General features: G+C 35.6%; 1 protein-coding gene across 1 annotated transcript; it reads left to right on the top strand.

Annotated features, from left to right (window-relative positions):
* The first annotated feature begins 19218 nt into the window (after positions 1–19218).
* On the top strand, positions 19219–24572 carry LOC121242126 (protein NRT1/ PTR FAMILY 3.1). Its single transcript, XM_041140032.1, has 4 exons — positions 19219–19382; positions 19554–19771; positions 20325–20887; positions 23495–24572. Exons 1-4 carry the CDS (start codon positions 19313–19315, stop codon positions 24390–24392), a joined length of 1749 nt encoding a protein of 582 aa, XP_040995966.1. The 5' UTR covers positions 19219–19312; the 3' UTR covers positions 24393–24572.
* Positions 24573–24801: the final 229 nt, after the last annotated feature.

Below are 24801 nucleotides of genomic sequence, written 5' to 3'. Positions count from 1 at the left end.
AAATTTGGGTCCCGGATTTTTGTCTCGAATGAGATTTTTTTTAATTAACTTAGTGATTAAGGAAGTAATTTTTAATGATATTGTAAATTATTTATTTTTTTAAAAAATATTTATGGTGATTAAAAAAATACACAAAAAAAAAGAAAAAAAAAAAACCAACTTTACATTTTCGTTGGGTTCTCGGGCTACATCCCTCGCAGTACTCAAAGTGAAAAGTACCGATCATGAAATCTATTTGGAGTGTGATTAATTTCTCTCAATATTATATAAAACTTATAATATTATTCCAAGTGTCATATATTATACCTAGATTCCTTGATTTGTAAATGGCTCCAAATTTATAAATACTTGATGAACTAAGTAGTACTACTGGAATATCCAGACCATTATTTATATTAATTGCTTAATAAATATTTCTCGTATCCAATATATATATATATATATATATATATATATATATATGTATGGGGAGATCTTGATCTCGGCAAATTTATTTACTTTAAATCACCTGCATGGAGAATCGATTTAATGAGTTTTGCTACATATAGTCATTTTCGCGTACTTCTTGTATATTCCACTGATGTGATTGGCTAAAATAGTTATTTTATATTAAAAAAAGTGACGCAACCAATCATATTAGTGGAGTGCACAAACAATATACAAAAATGATTACACATAGAGTTTTTGTGATTTTAATAAAGGTGAATTACAAATTAACTCTCCCAAATTATATGGGGGGCAAAATCACAACCTCAGCCTTGTCTTTTACAAATAGTCATTACACCATGATCATGATGTAAACAAGTCGATCTACTTTCTGTAATATTGCTGTAAAAAAATTAGTTCCAAATGTTTTCAAGAATGACATGATGACCATGACTCCTTATCAATTGTATTATTATTTTTGTCATCATTTGATGGCACTTCTCTTTTTTAACTTCTAGAAGAACTTATTTCTTGTCAAGGTGCTTGAGAACTATAAGCTGACATCATTTGATCACTTTTAATTTGCACATACTCCAAACTATCCTGATCATTTTGGAAACCATCGTACGTATATCAATATCATCAGCTGTGTTCGAGGTAGCATATTTTACACATCTTTTCTTTAGAGTTTGAGCATCAATACCTGTTGCATGCTCCATCTTTTAATTTCAATGGTTTAATTTACCTCCTTAAAATATATAGTTGGATATAATTGCTATCATCCACTTCTTGGCTGCTAGTTTGGACTATATATTATATAATACCGCGAAAAAATCATGATTTGAACTATGTAAAGATAAAATAGAAATACAACACAAAAAAAAGTAAAAAATATAATACAATTTAACACTAGAGTGCTTAATTCCCAAACCCAATGAAAAGCTCGACAATGCGGTGGAGAGAGAGAGAGAGAGAGAGAGAGAGAGAGAGTGGTATTCAATTTTAGTGGTGGTAGAGTGAGAGGGAGACTAGACAAAGATAAGTAAAGTAGGCAGGGTGCATATCTTCGCTGGGTTTCGGCAGAGCATGGTGGCATGACGATTGTTCGATATAGGGGCGGTCACAAATTAGATATAAAGTCGAAATGTTAAATCAACTTTAATCAACGAATGTGGACTCGGTTATTTAATACGAGGCTGGATTCATGTTGGAGCCCAAGGTTTTAGGTAAAGAAAAGAAAGTAACTATATTTTATTTTATTTTATTTCAACTCACCGAATCATGACTGTAAAAGGATATTTTTAATAGTTTAAAAGTTGTAAGCAACCTAAAAAGAAAGTATAAATATACTGAAGAAGCAAATATTGGCCGCTCAGTTTGGATTATGAAGGTGTTAACTCTTAAAAATGGCGCAATAGGAAAAATATTTAGGCCTAGATCGAGTATTAAGGTATTTTTAGGTATAAGGGCTTCGTTTATTTTTGTCGTGAATATCTCACTGCTATTTATTTTTTTATAATTATTTTGTATCTACTTTTCACTATTATTTATTACTATTCAATATTCTATCATTATTTTTTCACTACTATTTACATAATACTTTAGAATACCTCACTACCCAAACGCAACCTTATTCTTAGCCCGCTAAGATTATTCGGGCCTCGATTGATATAGTATGGAGCCTCCAGCAGTGGTCTGGTGTGGTTGTATAGCGTTGGTGCTTATATTCTTGGCAGTGAGCAGTAAATAAATGTAGAAAAAATAAGAGACAGGGACACAGATTTACATGGTTAGGAGTAAAGCCTACGTCCATGGGAGTTTGGAGAGGGGATGATCTACTATAATATGCTTATTTATAGTTTCTCATATTCTCTCGTCCTCGATGTACAATGTAAATCTCCCTGCTAAAGTCCTTGTCGAGAGGTACCCAAGAAGTTGAAGTCAAAGAAGCCCCTTAGAATTGGTCTGGTTCTTTTTCTTTATCCTCTGCTTTTGCCTTCTTTACGTTTCATCTTCTCTTCTTTACGTCACATCCCCACTCTTCCTCCTGACATCATTTTCCTTCCTCAGCTCTTTGTCCCCTCCTTCATTTTCTCTCTCTTCCTTTTCGATGAGTCCCCTCACATTGGGCTGGGCTTGGAAAACCGCTTTGGGCTTGGTATATTTTATGCCTTCAAGTTGCCCACCATTTGTAAGGACAATTTATTCTAAAAAAGACCTTAAAAATATTTAAGATAAAAATGCAACATAAATGCAAATATCTGTAGCAAAATTAAATTCAAGAGTGGATCCCTTACTTTTCGCTTTTGTTAGGCGATAAAGATTTCCAAACGTGAGACTAGATGGGAGAAAGGCTTGACGTGTGGGTGCAAGGGCTTTGGTAGGATAAGCAGGAGGTAGGCTCGAACGCGTAAAGGGCGAGAGCAAAGCTAGGCTTTTGTGGGAGATATGCTCGACCGTGTAAGGTGCGTCTGCGGAGCTCGGCTATGGCTGGAGATGGGCTCGACCACATAAGGTGCGAGCGCGAAGCTCGACTTTGGCGGGAGATGGGCTTGACCACGTAAGGTGCAAGCGCGAAGCTTGGCTTTAGGTGGGAGATGTGCTTGACCGCATAAGGTGCAAGCGCGAAGCTCAACTTTTATGTGTGCGAGATGTGCTCAATCGTGTAAGGTGGGAGCACAGAGCTAAGCTTTTGTGGGAGATGTGCACGAGTGCCTGGGAGATCGGGCAGTCCCTAACCTTTCCCACCTGTTGACTTGTTCTGAAAATGGTGATAAGCCGGGCAACCGAAAGATTGAACCTACTCCTTTGGCCTGACGGAGGTCGAACAAGAGACTCGCCTTGTTGCCGTGAGGAAGGTTAAGCAGTTCGTAAGATTGGTCTCGACTGGTTGCCATGAGAGAGGTTAAGTAATTCGTAAGAATAGAATCGCTTGGTTGTTGTGAGGAAGGTCGAGCAGTTTGCAAGATGGTACTTGCCTAGTTGTCGTGAAGGAGGTTGAAAAATACGTCAGACCGAACTCGCTTGGTTGCCATGAGGGTGATCGAGCATTTCGTAAGATTGAACTCGGTTGGTTGCCGTGAGGGAGGTTGAATAGTTCATAAGACTAGACGTGCCTGGTTGTTGTCAGGGAGGTCGAGCAGTTCGTAAGACTGGACTCGCCTTGTTAGCCCTCGCTGTCATGAGGGGGGTTGAGCAACAAATTCAGTCTAGAGTCACCTTAAGTCTTTGGAAGAGGTCCAGCAGCACATTTAGGTTGGACTCGCTTCATTGGCCCTCGTAGATGTGAGGGAGGTAAATAGTTGGGGCGCTTAACCATGATACATAAACCAAGTAGGTTAGCGTGGATAATTCCCATACACAAGTATGAGATTTGCGAACCTGATTTGTCTCGTTGGAGTGTGATGAAGGTTTGAGGTGCACCGGTGAGGCCTGTGGGCAATCACGTTTCGGTGATGACGAAGGTCCGGGCTGCTCGCGATATTGAGCAGGTCTGTGTATCTGATGTTGAGCATTGCACTGGTGAGCTCTGGCAAAGTATGTTCCTGAGGTGTTTTGACCGTGGGATTCTCGGAGAACCTCGGCAAGTTTTGGTGGGAAGAGCTAGGGCGTCGAGGCTGCTGTTTCTGATTTCCGCTTGATCGAGTTTTTCCATCACTGATTTTCGTTTTCATCTTTCTCTCAATGGAGACATACTGGGATGTCCGAGTGGTGTCAGAGTGGGGCCACGTATCCGGTGTCTCGCGCCACATGAACCAATTTTCTAAGTAAAAATAGAATTCACATAAATTTAGAGAGTGATGAACCAGATTGTTTTAGCTGCTGTAGCCAAATTTTCCTTGACTAAAAATTGCCTGCTATTAGTTGTCATTTATTCTCTTCCTTGAAAGACCTTTCTCTTTCTTTTTCTTTTTGTTTTTCTTTTTTTTTTTGCCACTGTGGAAATCTCATTGTTTTTCATCACCCATGGTGAGGGAGTTCTCTGGAGAAACTGTCTACTGAGGTGGGATGCCTTTGGCCGTTCATGGTCGAGTCGAGAGTTGAGACAAATCTCGGACCGAGGACGGGAGGCTCGTGACTTGCAGGGCAAGTATGAGATGCATATGGGCGCGTCAGGACCTGCTATTGTGCCGAGTCGAGACTCCTCTGGCTGTGCATGGGCGAGTCCTGGACTCTTCTGGCCATGCATAGGCGAGTTTAGGACTCCACTTGCCGTGCATGGGTGAGTCAGGACAGTGCTTGCTGGCGAGCCGAGATGGTGCTGCGACTTTGAGGCCAAAATGTGTATGGCATGGTGTAGTTTCTTGCTAGAACATTGATGTGGTGGGGCAGGTGGGAATGGTCCCACTGGCATTCTCTGTCGTCGATGGCTAGTACCTACGTGCCCAACTGTGGTGTTACCAGCTCGCCGGCAACTAGTAGGTTGTGACCCGCCAGCCTCCTAGGGTCCGACGATAAGTATCCAGTCGTATCTCACTACCCGTGGCTTCCTCTGGGAGTTTGGTATGACTGCGAGGGCGCGTCGTGCACCACAATGGTGGTGGCGGGCTTTACACCGTGATCTTACTGTGGAGCAGCGTGTCTCGTATGTGGGTGCTCTTGCGACAGTTACTCTGGGATGGGGGAGGCTCCACTGGAGACAGAAATCGACAGTGACACCAGTGGTGGCGGCAGGTGGTTGTCCTTGGCCCCACTTATGGCTGGTGGGATAGATCCCGTGAGTTCGTGCTTTCCTCGTGCGATGTTTGTCTTAGATGTGCGGATCCAGCGGCCGTCGTTGCTTCGTGAATGGGAAGGCTCCACCGTTGTCAGAAACTGTAGGCGACCCCAATGGTGGCTGCTGAGATGGATCTCGCTAGCTCGTGGGTCTTATGCTGCCGGTCCCACCTGGCCGTCCACCATTGCGGTCCCTGGCAACAGGGCCGCTCGTGAGGGGTGGCAAGAAGCCAGCCACTATCGAGTGTCCCTAGCTTCACTTAAGGTGCACCCACACCCCGCTGTGCATGGCACACTGCATGCCATGCACAACATGTGTGCTTCACGTGCACTGTGCATTTAAGTGCACAGTGCACTTCAATAGTCCTCGGCTGCTGTGTCCTTCATGGACAGTTAGTGTATCCTGCCCTTTTTGTACAGTGCCCTGAAAGTGCACTGAGTATTTGTAGTTCAATTGGCGAGTAACTTGGCTTTTTTGCCCTGTCAAGAAAAGTTCCACTCGCCATTTTTTGCAAAATGCTCATAAAAATAAAAGTTGGAGGGCTGAGAATACTTATATGAAAAACTTCAATTATTTAGCACGCCAAAAAATCATCCTTCTCCCACATTCGGTGTAGAAAGTTACTCAGATCTTATAGATGATGCCAACTATTAACAAAAAGGCACAACAAGCTGGAAGGGGAGAAAAATTCATTTCCTGCCCGCTGAGACTATTTGGGCCTTGATCGGTGTAGTGTGGAGTCCTCAGCGGTGGTCTGATATGGCTGTACGATGGCATACATACATGGAGATGAGCAGTAAATAAATGCAGGAAAAATAAGAGACAGGGACACATAGATTTATGTGGTTCAGCATAAAGCCTACGCCCACAAGGGTTTGGGGAGGGGAAGATCCACTATAATATGTTTATTTATAGTTTTTCATGGTCTCTCTTCCTCCTTGTACAGTGGAGATTTCCCCACTAAAGTCCTTGTCGAGAGGTTGAAGAAGTCCAAGAAGTTGAAGTCGAAGAAGCCCCCTTTGAAGTGGGTCCCTTTTCTTTGTCCTCTGCCCCTTGCTTACTTTATGTCCCATCATTTTTTCTTTACATTACATCCCAACTTTTCCTGCTGACACTTGTTTCCTTCCTCAGCTCTTTGTCCCCTCTTTCATTTTCTCTTTCTTCTCTCCTAATGAGTCTCCTCACATTGGGCTGGGCTTGAAAAATCGCTTTGGGCCCGATATATTTTATCCCTTCCAGAAGGTTTTTCCAACGATATATTAGCTTTTTATCTTACTGTAATGGTGCCTTCCTCATTTGAAAAGTTATCATTGTCATTGACTTGATTCATTTATTCTTTTGTAGAGATGGAGTGATTTGTTGCCATTAGTGCCATTGATGACTTGCTCTATTTTATCTTTTACACTAGTAGAAGAGTCGTCATCAATTTTATGTTTAATATGGCCCCGCAAACTATGTTGAATAGTAAGGATGAGTTTGGTTCATAATTTATCAATATCAAATCGGGACAATGGTTTAGTGAAAATATTGGCTAATTGAGAAGATTGGTGAGGCATGGCGAGTCTGGAGAAGACTAAGTGTAACACGTTCTCAAACATAGTCATGTATATAGTCCTTAGATGACCACAAATGATGGTAGGAGGGTAGTCAAGTAGAACACAAAGATATCACAGAATGGAAGTACTCCAAGTTAATTCAGTTGCAATGTGAGCCAGCCAACCCAACTAGCGTCAACAAATGCATAGATTAGGCTTGGTATTGGAATATAGTTGAATGCCCATGTTAAATGTGCCTTGAACATAACGAAGAATGCATTTGACCATTTAAGCCATATAAAATAACTTACAAGAGCTTGAAATGCAAGAACACAAAGCTGTTAGAAATTCTCCTTAGCTTTCTCTCTCGGTTTTGCTCTTGGAAAAAGGGTGGAAAAGAGACTAAGCGTGGAGGCAAATGTAAGGGCCGTGGAAGATATATGAAGGGATGACTTGGTGGTTGAGTGAGTGACATGTGAGGTGAGGTTGGCTTGTGAAAATGGAGGAGGAAAAGCTTAAGTGTGCAACTAATTTCCTGTTGTTGCTACTATCAACTAGGTGAGGTTGATGTGTGGCTTGTTTGACTTGCCATCAAGTAACTATTTGGGGCTAGTCATGAGGTGGCATGATAGCCATGGTATGGCCTTTTAAGGGTGGAAAAACTTGTTGAAGAAGGTTGGGACAAAAGGTGGTTTCAATGGGACTAAAAAGGGGCTAACCGAATTGGGTTTCATTTGGGGTATAATTAGGGTTTCAGTTAGGGTTTGTTTCAAATGTAACTTTTCTTCGTCAAATAGAATTACCAAGACGAGGGAGTGGGTGAGGGTATAACTTAGTTATAAACCAAGTATGTTTAGGGTTTAGGATCCATTTAGAGTTTCGATTATCCTCAAGGATTTTGGGGTTTCGGTTGGCCTTCAAGGATTTGGGGTTTCATTAAGTTTGAAATCCTATTTGGTCAAAAACGAAATAGGATTTGGTTAGATGGAATAGTGATTGGTGTAAGAGAACATGATGAAAAGCTTGATTAATCGCTTAAACACTTTGTCCTCCTCTTGAAAAGTTGTCCTAGGGTTTCCAAGTGGATAGTTAGGATTATTTCATGTATCCAAATAAAATTTTTTATAGTGATACTAAGTGAATTTGGACATTCTACATGATATGATTTGACAGCAGTTTTTGAACCAAATACCATGGGACACTCTCCTAAAGGGTTACTATTCATCCAAAAAATTCGAAACTTTTTATTGCACCATAAAATCTTAAATATTTATACTAGTCTAGTTTTGCAAAATTATACTCCTAAGTTCTTTAATTAAATAGAAAGGCAATTTCTGTCTCCATAGTGGATCAAGATCTGATTATACTAAAAGACTAAAACTTAATCGATCGTTCGATTTGTGAAATCATTTTGAAATTTCACAAACTTCCTTAGCTCTAGTTTCAGGTCGTTACAAGTAGTGTCATGATGTTTAGCCTACTGGGATTTCTTAGAAGTCTCATTGTGGTGATCCTACCTGTGATTTTGTTTATCAAAACTTTAGATTTTGATGCAGATGTAGACCAAGCGCCTACAAGAAAAATGGATTTTTGTGACTAATTTATTGTAACCAAAAAACTATTCGCAAAAGCCTCTGTTTCTAGGATTCGGGCGGGATCAGTCCTTCCATTGTACCTGGATGTAAGCAATGAACAATTGGTGATATAAAATATTATTTGGAAAATAATACTGACATATGGATATTATTATTTTTAATGGATGAATGTATAATAATATTTGTGAAATAATAATTACATATGGATATTATTATTAATGGATGAATGTATACTTTTATTTGCCAACAATAACAATGAGATGTATAATTTTATTTGTCAACAATTTTAAAGAAACATTTACAATGTAGAATTTGAATGGAATCAGCATGAGGAAGCCCCAAGCGTTGATGCCAAACATCACTGTTAATGGCTCAAAATCGTATAGAGAAGTTTGTTTCTAGGGCGGTAGAAATGGTGGCGAGATTACCCTCCTTGTTCCTATGCAGCAGGACCCGATTGGTGTTCCAATCCTTAATAGTGAAACCATAATTAAAAATAAAAAAAACTCATAATTTAGACGATAGTCAGTAGTTAACTGTCCGACTGATAATAAATTCACGTCAAGGTCATGAGGAACAAGTCATATGATTGAGACGGTGCCAACACTACAATGTAACGTGTCCACATTTCTCACAAATGTGGCAGATGAGATCTATCTTGTGGTCCTTGTTTGGTTGTTGCTGAGAATTCGAGGTAGGAGGGGCAGAGAGACTTATTTGGGAGTTGGGTTGGAAGCCTTTACCTTTAGAAGAGAAGGAACGTCCTCTACGAGAATAGTTAGTGTTGGAACCTCGATTTTTATGGTTAGAAAAGGCAGTACAAAAACTATTTTCTGTAGCATGAAAAGAGTCTCGTAGCTTTCGAGTAAATGTATTATCTCACGAATCGTTGGCATACGAGGTTTCAAGTAAATGGTTCATATCTAGTGCCCAAATTATTGAGAAGAGAAGGTACCTTTCTTTTGTCACTAACAGGACTACCAATGAATATTGTCACATATACCTTTAAACTGTTGAAGGTAGTCACTGAGAGAAGTGGAGGAGTCTTTGTGGATGAAAGTGAGCTGCTGTTGCAATTAGGGGTGAAAGTTGGCCGGTCTGGACGAGAGATATCGACTGGATTGGTTGGTTCGGTCTGAACTGGACCGGACCGGTCGGTCTCCGTCCCTAAAATAGAGGACCAAGACTTTTCAGTCCGGTCTTGGTCTAGGGGTTTCCCACCCGGACCAAACCAAATTGACCAAATTTTAAAAAATATATATATTCACTACAAGAGGAATCACCTTTCTCGACGATTCATATTCGCTGGAAAAACTAATAAAATCGCCGCCTATAACCTTTCACAGCGATTTATAAATCGTTGGAGGTTCGCCGGTATTAAAGCCCCACTTTTGATCTACTCCAACGGAAGCAAAAAATCGCCGGGAAAGATTTCTTTACCAGCGATTTTTATTCACCGCAAATAGTACATTTTATCGCCGCAATTACAAGATAAGATTCAGTTGTTAATTGTTGGGAAAGATTAATTATAGCGATTTAATACTGTCGCTAAAAGTGAGAAAGTCGCCGGAAATATACTTTTCCAGCGAGTTTTTAAAATCACTACAATTGAGTTATTGGTTTTGTGAACTCAGTTGTAGCGATCATAACATCGCTGATAATTTATCAATTATGGCGAAATATAGTTGTCACGAAAAATAAAATAAATCGCCGCTAATGCTGAGATCCATTCTAATGGCTTAATTAAATTGCTGTGAAAAACTTTTTGCGGTGAGTTATATTCGCGGCAAATAACCTAAAATGAAGGTAAAAGTATTTCCTGCGATATATGATCGCCGGAAATAAGTTTAATGTACAAACAAAATATTTCCGGCGATTAAAAGATATTTCACAAAATTAAAAAAAAAAGGTCCACAAAATTAACAAAATTAATCCTGATGAACTATACCCAAGCTATAATTTCTAGACATATCATATTATTATTATTATTATTATTAAATACATTAAACTCTTATTACCTTGTCACTCCTCTATAAATAGATGCACCCCGTGAAAACCCACTATTTTTCCTGCACCAAGAAAAACTCATATTGATTGGTCAATTCATAAATTAAAATTTATCATATATAGTGTAAAGTGTAGAGAAATTGAATTCATCATGAATTAAAATTAATTACCTTGGCAAAGACGCAATATACTCTTGGCTGGTCATGTGCTTCATTTCTTCCAACTCTTTCTCGTAGTTGCTAATCTGAATTTTTGTCATTAAAAAAGGAAGAAATTAGACAAAATGTCAGAAATCAAAACCCTTAATATAATGGTTATAAAATACATTGGAGAACCATTCGTTTCACTGCAGGTTATATATATTGGATAACATCCCCCGTTCATCGGGGATTGATGCTCTGTATATAGGAGTACTACTACATGAACACATTGTATATATATATATATATATAATGTGCATGCATTTCAATTTATATATATATATATATATATATAGTAGTCTTGACATTTTCCCATTATCTTAAGGTTGAAGTACTGTATATATGTTGATATTAACGCAAACATTGGGAGATTAATTCTAATACAACCAGTAGATAAAATGACTTGGCGGTCACTTAACTCTAATTCAGTACTTTAAGTTATTAACCAGAAGATAAGAAAATATATATGTTAATTTTATTTATATATATGAACTATAAATAGAACCCAATTTCCTTTGCTCCTCTCACTTCCTTTTCAGTCCAATGACAGTCCAAACCTCCAGATCTCTTCATGGTTTTCTTCTTTTCTCTTCCATGAAAGCTGCAAGTCAAATAAGCCACACAAAAGGCTTCAAATAGCAGGCAACAGAAAACCAAAACAGACATCACAGAAAATTGAAACATACAGCAGTAAAAACTATAATAGACTGCAGCTAGTTCTTTTCTCTCTCGGGTTCTTCAAGTTTTCAACCCTTCTCCTTTGGTTTCTTAATGATATATAGCTATACAACATCCAAAAATAATTGATAATGGATGCAGCAACACCACGTATTTGGGAGTGCTAGAGTACTATCATTACTTCAAATCTTAAATTAGTTATATAGTCAAGCAGGTATTTAAAAGAGAAAAAAGCAAAATCAAGTACTTCCTGAACCATTCACAAGCAAAAAAGTTAAATCGATGATGGTCATCTAAGGGCAGAAATGCAAAAAATTATCCAATACTAAAGGGAATAGCTTATGGCAATGGTTGGATATATGAGTTATATATCTATAGGTAGTCCAGTTTTTTTAGAGAAGATCATTACAAAGCTAGAACTGGAATAATATTAAAAATGAGAATTGTGATAATAAAATACCTCTAAAACACTCTTCTTCTCCGCAAGCAGTGCAACTTGGCTACTGTTTGTGAACAAGAAGAATGCTGACATTGGATGCTTAGGTTTCAATGGATCCTTATCCTTCCTGTGAACAAAAATTAGAAATGTTAGTAACGTTGTTAACATACATAATTCTCATGTTAATAATGCTTTTATTTTTTTAAAAGAGAGAAACAATCTAGAAAGTAGTCATAATGAAGCATAGAAAAATATAAGCTTGTTTGGAGAATGATATTTTAAGGTATATAAAACAACATCTTAGTTGCATAGATCCGTTTGAAAACTGTGATTACAAAGACTTCATTGTTGAGGCCTTTCATTTGCTCCGTTGTCTCCCATCTTGTGCCCCATTAAAACCCATTTTCTATAAGTTGAATGTTAAGCAGAGTGAACATTTGATTTCATGAATGCACCTGCAACATCTCATAGAACTCCCACAAAATTATTCACACTTTTGTTAGCAGTGACTAATTGAAAAGAAAATACAAAAATTAAGCAAACAGAACAAGGACTGAGATTCAGTCCTAATACATCACAATAATGACAGATGTGAATCTGCGTTGGTAATAAATGAACTTAACTAACCTGGATAGTTGCATCTAAGCATGACCATGGGTTTAGCATCAAAATCACTGTTAGTCTACAAAAGCAGAAACACAAAACCAATAACAAGTGTCACCAAGATGGTGCTCACAATCATCACACCAACTTCAGCTATGCATGCAAGAACAAACTGAATTTCATTAGCAGAATTTCGTGACACTAACTTCAACTTCAGCTATACTAACACATGACAACATAACATTTGGTGTTCACAATCATCACACCAACTTCAACACAGACTCATAAATTTATTTTGTTTCTCACATCAAACTTGAAATAGGAAACAACAAACAAATAAATATAAATGACAAACTAACAAAATAAATAAATAAAAAAGCATAAATTCATCGACCCAAAAAAGCAAACAAATAAATACAAATGACAAACTCAAACATTTCAAATTAAAAATTGGAAATAAGCATGATTTTTGGGTAGACATAGCATAAAAACAGCAAGCAAAACAAATAACAAAAAGAATTATAAAGTTCAAGTCAATTTCAACCAAAAGTTCGCAAAACCCAAATTCTAAAATAAAATAAAATTGATAGCCCCTGGCCTTGCATCCAACACAATCTCGAGGACTTTAGTTATATATATTGCCTGAAATCAATTAAATGCTTCAGCTTGATGATATAAAAAATATGTTGATTGACACAAGAAGGAATCAGGAAGTAGAAAATCCAAGCCTATATATAATGAGTACATGAATGACTTCCATGACCGATGTGCTAGAAAAGCTTATACAATGGTCATGAGGATGACACTTGGTCATGCTTGACAAAAGAATAAACCATATATGATGGTGAGTTTAACACTTTATAAGTAATGAGATCATCATGTGCACGGTTAGTTTTAACAAGGTTTCTGCATGTTACCAAAAAAAGGAATGTCTGGCCTAACTAGGAGAAAAATCATGTTTCTAATACAAATTACATAATGAAAAGTAATGTTTCCAGCTTTAACAAAATATGAAACCTAATTATGAAACTGCATGCATTATATGCATGTTCCTTAAACACATACATGGCAAATTGATGGACATGTGCACCAAAGAGATAATGCAAGAAACAGAATATTTGTACAGCACACATTAAAAATGATACTGCTATAGATTAATGGCATTGTGAATGCCAATACATCTAGGAATGAATGTGTATTTTACTACCAAAATAAAATAAATGAGGTGGCTTAATAATGTAGAACACTTAGAAACGTGAAGCAAAATAAACACATTTTTTTAGATATAAACCTTGAACATACTCCAATGTCAACACCTTTGTATGTGGCAGTATAATCCCAATAAACTAGCTAAAAGGGGGAAATATTCTCAAAGTAAGAATCAGTGATATATTTTAAACAAAGCATTCATCATGTCAAGTCCAGCAGCAAATAGAAAATCTATATCCAAGCATGCATGATACATTGGCAGAGAAATGAATTAAAGCCAAAGAAGAGTATCAAGAAATCAATTAGTCTTGAATTCATAATTCTATGCATAGACCGCCAAAGAATAAAACAAAAGATTACAATCTAATTTGAGAAAGTTCTCACAGATACCTATCTTGGAAGAACCCTGTTATGAGCAATTAACTTGCTAAACTATGGAAAAAGGTGTGGAGTCTTGATGAGAATATGAAAGGAAAAACATGAAATGAGTGGGCCTACTAGTTCCCTGCAAATGCAATAAGAATGAAAACTCAAACAATTCATTTCCGATAAACAAAAGTCTATGTATATGCATCAAAACAAATTCAAAATATCGGCTGTGTTTTAAGTTAATGCAACCAGATGACCCTAGCTTTACCTGAATTCCAGCATGGCTGTTAAGGTAAAAATCAAATTCTGTTGGATTGACATGTCGAACCAAACTTATGAACCAACATGTGATTGACCATCAAGATATTCAAGGAATATATCTCACCATGTTTTGGAAAAAAAATATTTACATCATTATTCCCAGCTAGAGCACCAGAGAAATCAGATTCTAATTTAACTTTCAACTACTGCAGCCTCCAACAATGCATAAAGTTTAGAAATGCATAAATAACACATGACCCCACATTATCATGTACACAATACAACTTATAGAATATAAAATTCCTAAAAAAAAATTCAAGGAGCCATTAAGATGGCCATAAAGGGGAAGGGAAAAATTATCTCAGTCCAACGGTTAAGTATTTACAAACAAGGAGGGAAAAAAAAGCCAATGATTAAAAGAATTGGTAATAAATTACACTAGCAATTGTATAGTTTGGATGCAGAAAAACCTCTACCAGCACATTGACAACTTCCTTTTCAGTCAACGTATGTCCCTGTCCAAACCCAAATGCAAAAAACTCATCGAAATTGATATGTTCAATTAGTTCTCTGTTAGTTTCTCTGAAACAAAAGGCATATATGAACAAAACCTTCTATTTCCATATGTCAAAATTCTCTCATTCGCAGCAACAACAACAAAACTAAATTTACTTACTTAAACCCCAACTTACTTATCTGCAACACTTAATCCAAATCAAATCCGAGTCTTTCATCGTCTTATTTTCGTTACCAAACACCGCTTGAGGAATCAAAAGTAAAATCTTACTAGAGTTCCAATTTTTTAAATTTAATTTTCTCAGAAACCAAACAAAGACAATACATTTTTTACTTTTTTTATTTGTAAAAATAAAAAAATAAAAGGACAATACTTTCGGAAAAGAGAGAAGCTCTGGGCACCGCAAGTCTCTGTTTTGGAAATCTCTAGATTCTGAAATACAATGGGTTGCGGTTTCTATGGTGTTGTGCCGTGGAGGAAGGTGGCGCATGGTGGGTATAGGAGCTTGAGCAAGATCCGTAAGGGAGAGAGTAGATCGACGGTGAGAGAGACGGAGAGCTTCGGTGGAGGGGCTGGGGACCGTTGGGGGGTAGCTAGCCGGTAGCTGGAGGTGGTGCGGCGGCTGCGGACATGGCGGCACTGGGAATCCGAGGGAGAAAGGAATTCGAGGGAGAAGAGAGGGAGATCTGCGGGAGAGAGAGAAGCCAAGAGGGAGGGACTTGGCTGGGTTGGCCAGCGACGGTGGAGGTGGACTGTGACGGTGGGTAAACGGCGGCGTGCAGTGGCTGCTGCATGGCGACATGAAGAGTGGGGATCGAGGGAGAAGAGGGATTCGGGAGAGAGGGGAGGGGAGGAGAGACGCTAGAGGGATTTTAATGGAACGAAGGGAAAACGCGGGGGTTTTAATTTTTATTAGATTTCGGCAATATTAATTCGCCGCTAATAGTATTAATTCTCAAAAAAGACCTTTACGGTGATAATATTCGCTGCAAAAAGTATCTATTGCGGCGATTCTAAAATTCGACGGAAATAACATGCCGCTACAGTTACAATACTTTGTTGTGACAAAAAAATCGCTGCAATAGACGTAAAAAATGCGGCAAAAAATGAACAGTAAATCCCTCAGCATTTCCCACTTTTTGCGATGGAATTGAGCGGCGACTTGGAAATCGCTGGAAAAGGCTTATTTTCTTGTAGTGATTATTTATATAATAATTGTATAATTAATTATGTAATTTTGATCTAACCTATCACCATTAAAAATATAAAATTTTAAATATGTTATTAACAAATTAATATTCTATCAATTAACTAATGTACGATATCAAATAATTAATTATATAATAATTATATAAGTTAAGAATGTAATTTTCATCTAATTTATTATTGACCATATAAAATAATTTTTTTATTGGGTTAGTTACATAATCCACATTAATAATTCACTTAATTTTAATTTAGTATTTTAAATATTTTTTTAAAAAAAAAAGGAAAAAAAATAATAAATAATAATTGGATCGGACCGACTGGACTAGATCGGACCAAAATCTACATGTCCGGTCCCTAGGGATGTTCGGTCTGATTCAAGGAAAATGATGGATCACCCCCCGGACCGGACTGGACCGGACCAGACCGATTGACACCCCTAGTTGCAACTGAAACTCTCACTATTTTGAAGCCTGCGCGTAAACCTCCTTGAGGGCTGCCCAAATTTGTGTAGATGTTTCTAGTCAAATAACCAGAACAAAAGCCTCTTGAGTGAGTGTTCTAATTATCCACCCACGTAGAAGATGATAAGATTTTTGCCATTGCAAATATTTAGAGTTGGTGTCAAATGCTTCAAGATGTGGAATATATATTGTGCTGGTATGGAAGTTGTTGCAATAAGCAAACCGACTTGTTCTTGGCTCTCGGCCAAGACTAATATTTATTCATGCCAAAGAGAATAATAATCTTGTTCGAGTCTAAGAGTAGCAGCCAACCATTGATGGGTCGCAGAAGCCATGAAAAAAAAGGGTAGGATCGAAGAAAATGGGGTTAGCCTTGCAGCTATGATACCATAGGAAAAAAAAATATATATATATATATATATAAATGATATTTTATTTTATTTCAACTCACCGAATCATGATTGTACAACGATATTTATAATAGTTTACAAAGTAAAAGGAAAGTATAAATATATTGAAGAAGCAAATATTTTATATGTTGTAATACATAAATGCATATATATATATATATAGCTATATATAACGTACAATATTTTATATGAAAGTATATATTATATATGAATAGTAGTTTGTCGACGATTGATTTTATTCTTGTTGATGTCTGTCAAATTTTGCAATTAGTTCCTCCACCAAACCATGCTCTAGAAGTCAAACTTGTATAATTAACTCTTGTACCTATATCAATTTGCCATGATAATGCTTCGACTAAAGGATCGTCCATAACATTGGTTCATTGCACTTCCTTATTTGTAGGGATGAAAAAACAAATTGTTGAACTGGTAAACTGGATCGGACCGGTGGGTTTGGTCCAGTATCAGGTTCGGTTCTATTTTTCTCAAAATCGGTCGAAATCATTCCGGTTTCGATTTTCATTTTTTCTAGCACCAGAGAGAATCAGATCGGACCAGTTCCTATATATATTTTAATTTTTTATATTATATATAATATATATTATTATATATAAAATACTTTTGTATTATATGATAAATTACTAGTTAATATAATATTAAATTTTAAAATCATATATAAATAACTATATTATCACTATAGCCTATTGTGTTAGTAGTTATACTAATACTATATTACTATATATTATAATTAAAATATACTATAATATATCATTATATTATATATTATAATATATCACTATAGTCTATAATAAAATTATAATATATATTATAATATACTACAATATATTATCACTATATTATTATATACTATATTATATATACTACTGAAAAAATCGAATAGAATCGGATCGAAACCTATAAAATCAGAAGTATCAGTTTATGGGTATAACCGATGCAGTATTGGTTCTTTAAATCTCAAAACCGGTACATACCAGTTCAGATCTAAAATATGTCTAAAACCAGACCGAACTGGACCGATTACACCCCTACTTACTTGGATCTCTCCATCATCCTTCCATGCATTCTTTCTTGTCCATTATATAACTCTAAACAATATGCATAAAAACATTGATATATGACAATGTAAATGTTGATTTATCAAAGGGATATGAAAAAGATTATATATATATATATATAAGAGCCAATAATAATCATGACTGCGATAGTCTTTCCAACAGTTGATTTTACAAACTTAGTCTCATTTGATTTAAATGTATCGGTTCAAAACTTGTGAATCTTCTAAATATATAAAAATAAATTTATAAATTGATTTAACTTTATATAATATGTTAGATTTATTTTATAATATAAGTAATTTTACATCTAACGTACCATATTAAATTACATTAATTTATAAATTTATTTTTATAAAATCTGTTTGTGATTAAATTATTTATTTTTTAATATTTAATTAATTAAAACGTCCCATATTAATTTGAATCGTGATGCCATTGTTTTATTTAAGACTACATTTAGATGTTGAGATGAGTTAAATTACGTTGTGAATAATAATGTTTTATGGTCCCATTGAGATAGATTAAATTTTTTTTTGTTAAGATGAATTTAATTTTTTAGATAAAAATATATGAAATAGGTTGAAATGAATTTAACTTTTTTATAATAAGTTAAAAAGATAATAAATTTCATTAATAATTAATTTGAAATAAATTAAGTTTGATTGAATAACTAAACATAATCTAAATATTATTCACTAATAATGATAAGAACTAAGAAGATCAAAGATAAGGGAGTTCGGTCCATGCTTGGCCCCACATCCCACATCTCCAATGCACATGATCATTATCATATTACAAGTTGAGAAAAAAGTTAAACTTCTCTGTCGAGACAATCACCTATCACTATCTATCATTTTCATCGAAGGATTGCGCATTTTCATCAAAACCACTAGACGAAAACATCTCATTAATTATGGCCACAGATGTCACAGACTCACAGTACGCTCGTATATATGGTTATAAAGATGAGCAATGATGCTATTACATCCGTCTTATTTTGTTTCTTTATTTTGATTGTTTATATATTTTATTTTATTTTATATTTTTTTATTATATATTAATTAAAAAAATGACTATTAGTGTAATGATTTTTTTTTATATTTTTTAAAAATATTAAAACAATATGAATGAAAAAAATGAAAAAAAATTGAAAAGAAAAATTTTGCCTAGGGGTATACCCAGTAATTATTGCTGGACGGCATTCTAGCAGTACTTTATTGATAAAATGAGATGAGATGAGATAAAAGTTGAAAATTAAATAAAATATTAGTATAATCTTTTTTTTAATTTTTTTTTTTTTTGAGATTTTAAATTAAATAATTTTTCATATGTTATTTAGAAGTTTAAAAAAATTATAATGATTAAATAAGATAAAATGATATGTAAATACAAACTACACCTAAATGTCCGATTAACACAATAGTAAAATGTAAAAAGAGAGTTTACGATGGCTGGTGAATGGTGTGCAGACAAGTTGCATGCATCCATTTCTAACCTTCTATATAATCCATTCAAAGGCCAGCCACACATGTAGCCTATAAATAGGGGAACTTCTGGGAATCAGTACTACTAGAAAAACTAGAAATCCAAGAAGAAGATCATGATGGAGAAGAAAGGGAGCCATGGCACGAGGAAAAAGGGAGGGCTTGTCACAATGCCCTTCATTTTTGGTAATTAATTAATTTATAAGCTTTCATAGTAGTAGTACCCTTAGATATTGTTAACGAAGTTTTTTCTTTTTTCTTTTTTTTTTTTTTTTTTTTGGGTTTTTGAGGATTTATTGGTTTTGATGATCGATGATCGATGATGGTACTACTCATGTTCTTGTTTGATCTGTGCAGCAAATGAGGTTTCTGAGAAGTTGGCTGTGGTGGGATTTAATGCAAATATGATTAGCTATTTAACAACACAGCTGCATATGCCACTGACCAAAGCAGCTAACACCGTTACCAACATTGGAGGCACTGCTAGCTTGACACCTTTGCTCGGAGCCTTCCTCTCTGATGCCTATGTCGGCCGCTTCTGGACTGTAACTGTTGCTTCCATCATTTACCAAATTGTTAAGCATCTCTCTCTCTAAAACCTTCAAGAACATCCACGTGACAACTTTGAGTGATCTTCTTTTTCACTTTTTATGAGAACCAAATAGCTAGAAGAAAACAGACAGATGATGATCATGGGTTTACTTGGTTGAATTAGAACTAAGTGGCCGGCGGCTAGCTTCCACTAAAGATTATTTAAAAACAACTCAAATTAATTTATACAAACGTTCCATTACAACCTAGCTAGTATCTCTAGTTTGCATCAGCTTTGTGTCGTACGTATAGTTAATATATATCTAGTATTGCTTATAACATTATACACTGTAAAGAAAAACGAGTATTTATGACGGATTATTCATGATAAGAATAAATATTTACCGACAAAAACATACTCATTTTAATAAGAAATAGTCATTTTCGTAAGGAATAATTGGCTACAAATAAGTAATTTTCTTATAGTGATATAATACTCCCATAATCATTTATACACAATCCAAGTTCTCATGTTTTTATTCCTTTCTCTCTCTTTTTGCGTTTTCTTCTTTTGATCATAAACATATATATATTCAGGGAATGATTCTCTTAACACTATCGGCAGTACTTCCAAAACTAAGGCCACCCCCATGTCAAGTTGGTACTCAAGTATGTCAAGAAGCTGACTTCGGACAGGTGGCAATTCTCTACATATCTCTCTTACTTGGAGCCCTGGGATCTGGTGGGATCCGACCCTGCGTTGTGGCATTCGGGGCGGACCAGTTTGATGAGACGGATCCTAAGCAAAACACAAAGACATGGAAATATTTCAACTGGTACTACTTTGTCATGGGGGTATCCATATTAGTGGCTGTGACAGTGCTTGTCTATATTCAGGATAATGTTGGATGGGGTTGGGGCCTTGGAGTTCCAACCATTGCCATGCTTATTTCAATTGTTACCTTTATTGGTGGGTACCCACTTTACCGGAACTTGGATCCGGCTGGAAGTCCATTTACCCGGTTGGTGCAGGTGATGGTGGCAGCATACAGGAAGAGAAAGTTGCCCATGGTTTCTGATCCTAAATTACTGTACCAGAATGATGAGCTTGATGCCTCCATTTCCCTGGGTGGGAAGCTTCTCCACACTAAGCACATGAAGTAAGTAATTTCTTTCTTTAGGTTTAAGATTTCGTGATAAGTCTTGATTTAATATGGTATCAGAACAAAGATTCTGAATTTGAATCCCGACTCTACATTTTTTTCTAATTTAATAAAATATTTCATATTGAAACTTTTGAAAAAACCATATATGTCATGCGTGCAAGGATATTGATGTTCTGCATGCGTGCAAAGTTTATAAGCATGACCTTATAATATTATAAGGCACAGCACAGGTTTCATAGGTGGATTTAGGGGTATGTTTGGAAATAATTTTTATTTCATCTCATCTAATCTTTTTTTTCAAACATCATCACTCAAATACAAATAATTTAAAACTAATCATTATAATTTTTCCAAACTAATCATTACAACTTTTACAAACTTCTAAATAAAATATAAAAAAAAATTTAACTTTTTTAAATTCTAAAATAAAAATTATATTAAAAAATTATATTTTAACAATATTTTAATTTTATAATATTTTTTTATTTAATTTTTTTCTTTTTTCTTTTTCAAACTCAATAAATATTTAACTCAAACTATCTCATTCAATTCAGAAAATGTTTATTGATCTGTAACTGTAACATCAATATTATTGCCGATGCATTTTATATGATTAATTTGCAATCACACATCAGTACCTATCGCTGGTTCTGATGTACAATTGTGTCGGTAAACGTATACGTACACACACAATGGTACCGACATGCATGCATGGTAAATTAGCTTATGTCCTGCACAATAATGGTGTATTAAAATAGAATTTTTTTTAAAAAAAAAAACAGTATTTAAAAAAGTTTTGTTTTTCCCAAGAAGATGAATATAAACGTTCTGGAACCGGGCATCGAGAAATTACCTTTGTTTGTTATTATAGTTCATTTTATCTCGTATTATCTTATATAAATATTCATTATATCTAATTATTATAATTTTTATCAAATTTTTATATAAAATAAAATAAATAATTTAATTTTTTTAAATCTCAAAATAAAAATAATATTAAAAAATATATATTCTAACAATATTTTTTTCAATTTTTAATTTTAATCGATCTTAACTCATCTTATCTCATTTGTAAAAATAAATAAGACTGCCACGCGGCTCAACATGCGTAGTAGTTGTTTTGGTTTCTCTCTGATGTGTGTGATCATTGGAATCGGTAGAGAACTTTGATAATTGAATGGTCCAATTCTAAAGGAAGATAAAAACATCGTCACGTAGAGCTGACAAGCTGTATGCCATCATATATTGACACTTTAATTCGTGTAAAATTGTTGGACAGTGTAGACTCCGCGTCGTGTCTATGTCTGTTTGTATTGAACCAACCAGTCAAACCGATGATGGGTGAGACAAATATCGGAGAGATGTGAGTTGGGCATTCCCGGCCGGGTATCCATTATCATCATCTATTATTTTTGTGGAAGAAATTAGATATCCTGCTAGCTGCTTGTCATTAGCTGGAAGCAGACAGATCATGACTTAATACTATTTGTCTTGGTATACATATATGAGGGGGAGGGACCCCATAACCTGCATGGATCTTGGTGAGCATGCATGCATGCAGGCAGCACCGCAGTCTTGATTTCTATCCTTCTTTGATAGCCTTTTAGCTAAGCAACAAAAGGCTCTCTTGTCCTTTTGCCTGTAATCCGAGTCATCCCAGGCCCACTTACCCGTGAGACCCATGGACAACAGAACAAGTTACTTGTCTCCTTCTTTCTCTATTATTTCCCCCTTCCCTATCTTTTTCGGTTGGTCTTGATTTTGAATCCTATTTCTGAACCGCATAAAAGGTAGCCTTTATAAGGTTTTCTTTCAGCTTATATAGTGGCCCAAATGGCATTTCGCGGCCATAATTGGGCCCAACAACTACTTAATATACTTAGACCAGAAATGCTATTTAAATATCTCTACTCCACACATCATTCACATATATGACATAATTTGATTTATAACATTTTATTTTTAAAATTTATTTTTTGAATTAATTTATATATACCATATAGATATTCATATAGATATTGTGATGTGTAAAAGTCTTTGAATGGAGTTATTTTATTAGGACACGCACTACAAGAAAATTATTTATTTATGATCAGTTAATTCCAGCAAAATGACTATTTATAATTAAATTAGTTGCGAATAGTCTTTTGATTGCAATAAATTAATCACAAATGCCTATTTTTTCTTGTAGTGATGACGCTTTAATTTGTTGGAGTTAGATAAAAAAAAAAGTTCATGCATAAATTAAAGATCTCAAATATGAGATAAAGACAAGAAATGAACCTTACAATTTAGGCTGTGTTTAGTAATATAACTATTCTCACACATTTTCAGATTACTTCATTATTATTCACAAATAGTTTATTATTATTATTCACAGATGATGTGAGATACTCTTAATATCCAAACGAATCTTAATGTTATCTTAAAAATTCACATCATGTTGTACTACTTATTTCAGGTGACTTGAGTTCCGCAAGATTTTGATGAAGATTTTTATCCCTAAAAACAATATAGATTATAGTTTTTACGAGATCAAGATCTTCTCAAGTTCTTGAATATGTGAAAAGCATTTACTGAAATGTAATGAAATGAATGCAGGTTTTTTGACAAGGCAGCCATAGTGACAGAAGAAGACAAGCAACTCAAATATGGGGAAGCACCCAACCTATGGAGACTAAACACAGTTCATCGAGTGGAAGAACTAAAATCAGTGATCCGAATGGGGCCAATATGGGCTGCAGGAATCCTCCTCATCACAGCCTACGCACAACAGGGCACATTCTCACTGCAGCAAGCCAAAACCATGGACAGGCACCTCTCAAAATCCTTCGAAATCCCTGCTGGATCAATGTCTGTCTTCACCTACAGCACCATGCTCCTCACCATCGTATTCTACGACAGCATCTTCATCCCCGTAGCCCGCCACTTCTCCGGCCTCGACCGCGGCATCAGCTTCCTCCACCGGATGGGAATTGGGTTCGTCATCTCCATCTTGGCCACTCTAGTTGCAGGTTTCATCGAAGTGAAGCGCAAAAACGCAGCCATCGCAAGCGGCCTCATTGATCATCCTCATTCCATCATTCCCATATCAGCGTTTTGGCTTGTGCCACAGTACAGCCTGCATGGGATGGCAGAAGCTTTCATGTCAATTGGACATCTGGAGTTTTTCTACGACCAGGCACCAGAAAGCATGAGGAGCACAGCTATGGCACTGTTTTGGTTGGCCATTTCTTTTGGGAATTATGTGAGCTCGCTTCTGGTTTGCATGGTTCATAAGTACAGTGCAGGTCCAAACGGATCAAACTGGCTGAAGGATGACAACCTGAGTAAGGGAAAGTTGGAGTACTTTTACTGGTTGATCACGTTATTGCAAGTTGTTAACTTTATATATTACCTTTGTTGTACGAAACTGTACACATTTAAGCCCATTCAGATCGAAAGCAAAGAAGGTGGAAGCTCTGAAGAAGGAGGGATGGAGCTAGCTAACAGGGTTTAGTTGCAGTTTTAGGAGCAGTTAGTTGCAAGCCCTTAGTTTGTACTTTGTAGTTTATTTTCTTTGAAAGGATGGTGCCGGTAGATAACAAAATCATGAAGGAATATGTATTTGAATAATGGAAATGTAGAATAATAATAGAAGGAATTAAAAAATAAATAAAAATAAACTTATTATAAAAAATTATAAGATTTTTTTTCCCTTTAAATTCTATTCATAAGTCGTATATAAGATATACATTCTATATTACTATACAACATAATTTGATTTTTTTTTAAATTATAATTTAAAATATTATGCATAAATTAAAATGTACAACATCAACAATATGAATAATATATTTTTCTATTAATTTAGACTACGTTTAGATATTAAATTAAGTTTAGTTGAGTTGTAAATAATAATATAATTT

This window comes from Juglans microcarpa x Juglans regia, chromosome 8D (assembly GCF_004785595.1).
Source record: "Juglans microcarpa x Juglans regia isolate MS1-56 chromosome 8D, Jm3101_v1.0, whole genome shotgun sequence".
Lineage (NCBI taxonomy): Eukaryota > Viridiplantae > Streptophyta > Magnoliopsida > Fagales > Juglandaceae > Juglans > Juglans microcarpa x Juglans regia.
Note: the sequence above shows the minus strand (reverse complement) of the source record. Positions and strands in the feature narration are given on the sequence as shown.

Coding starts and splice junctions, on each gene's coding strand:
- LOC121242126 (XM_041140032.1), top strand. CDS start 19,313: ATGATGGAGAAGAAAGGGAGCCATGGCACGAGGAAAAAGGGAGGGCTT. Junction 19,383..19,553: donor CACAATGCCCTTCATTTTTG/GTAATTAATTAA, acceptor TGATCTGTGCAG/CAAATGAGGTTTCTGAGAAG. Junction 19,772..20,324: donor CTTCCATCATTTACCAAATT/GTTAAGCATCTC, acceptor ATATATATTCAG/GGAATGATTCTCTTAACACT.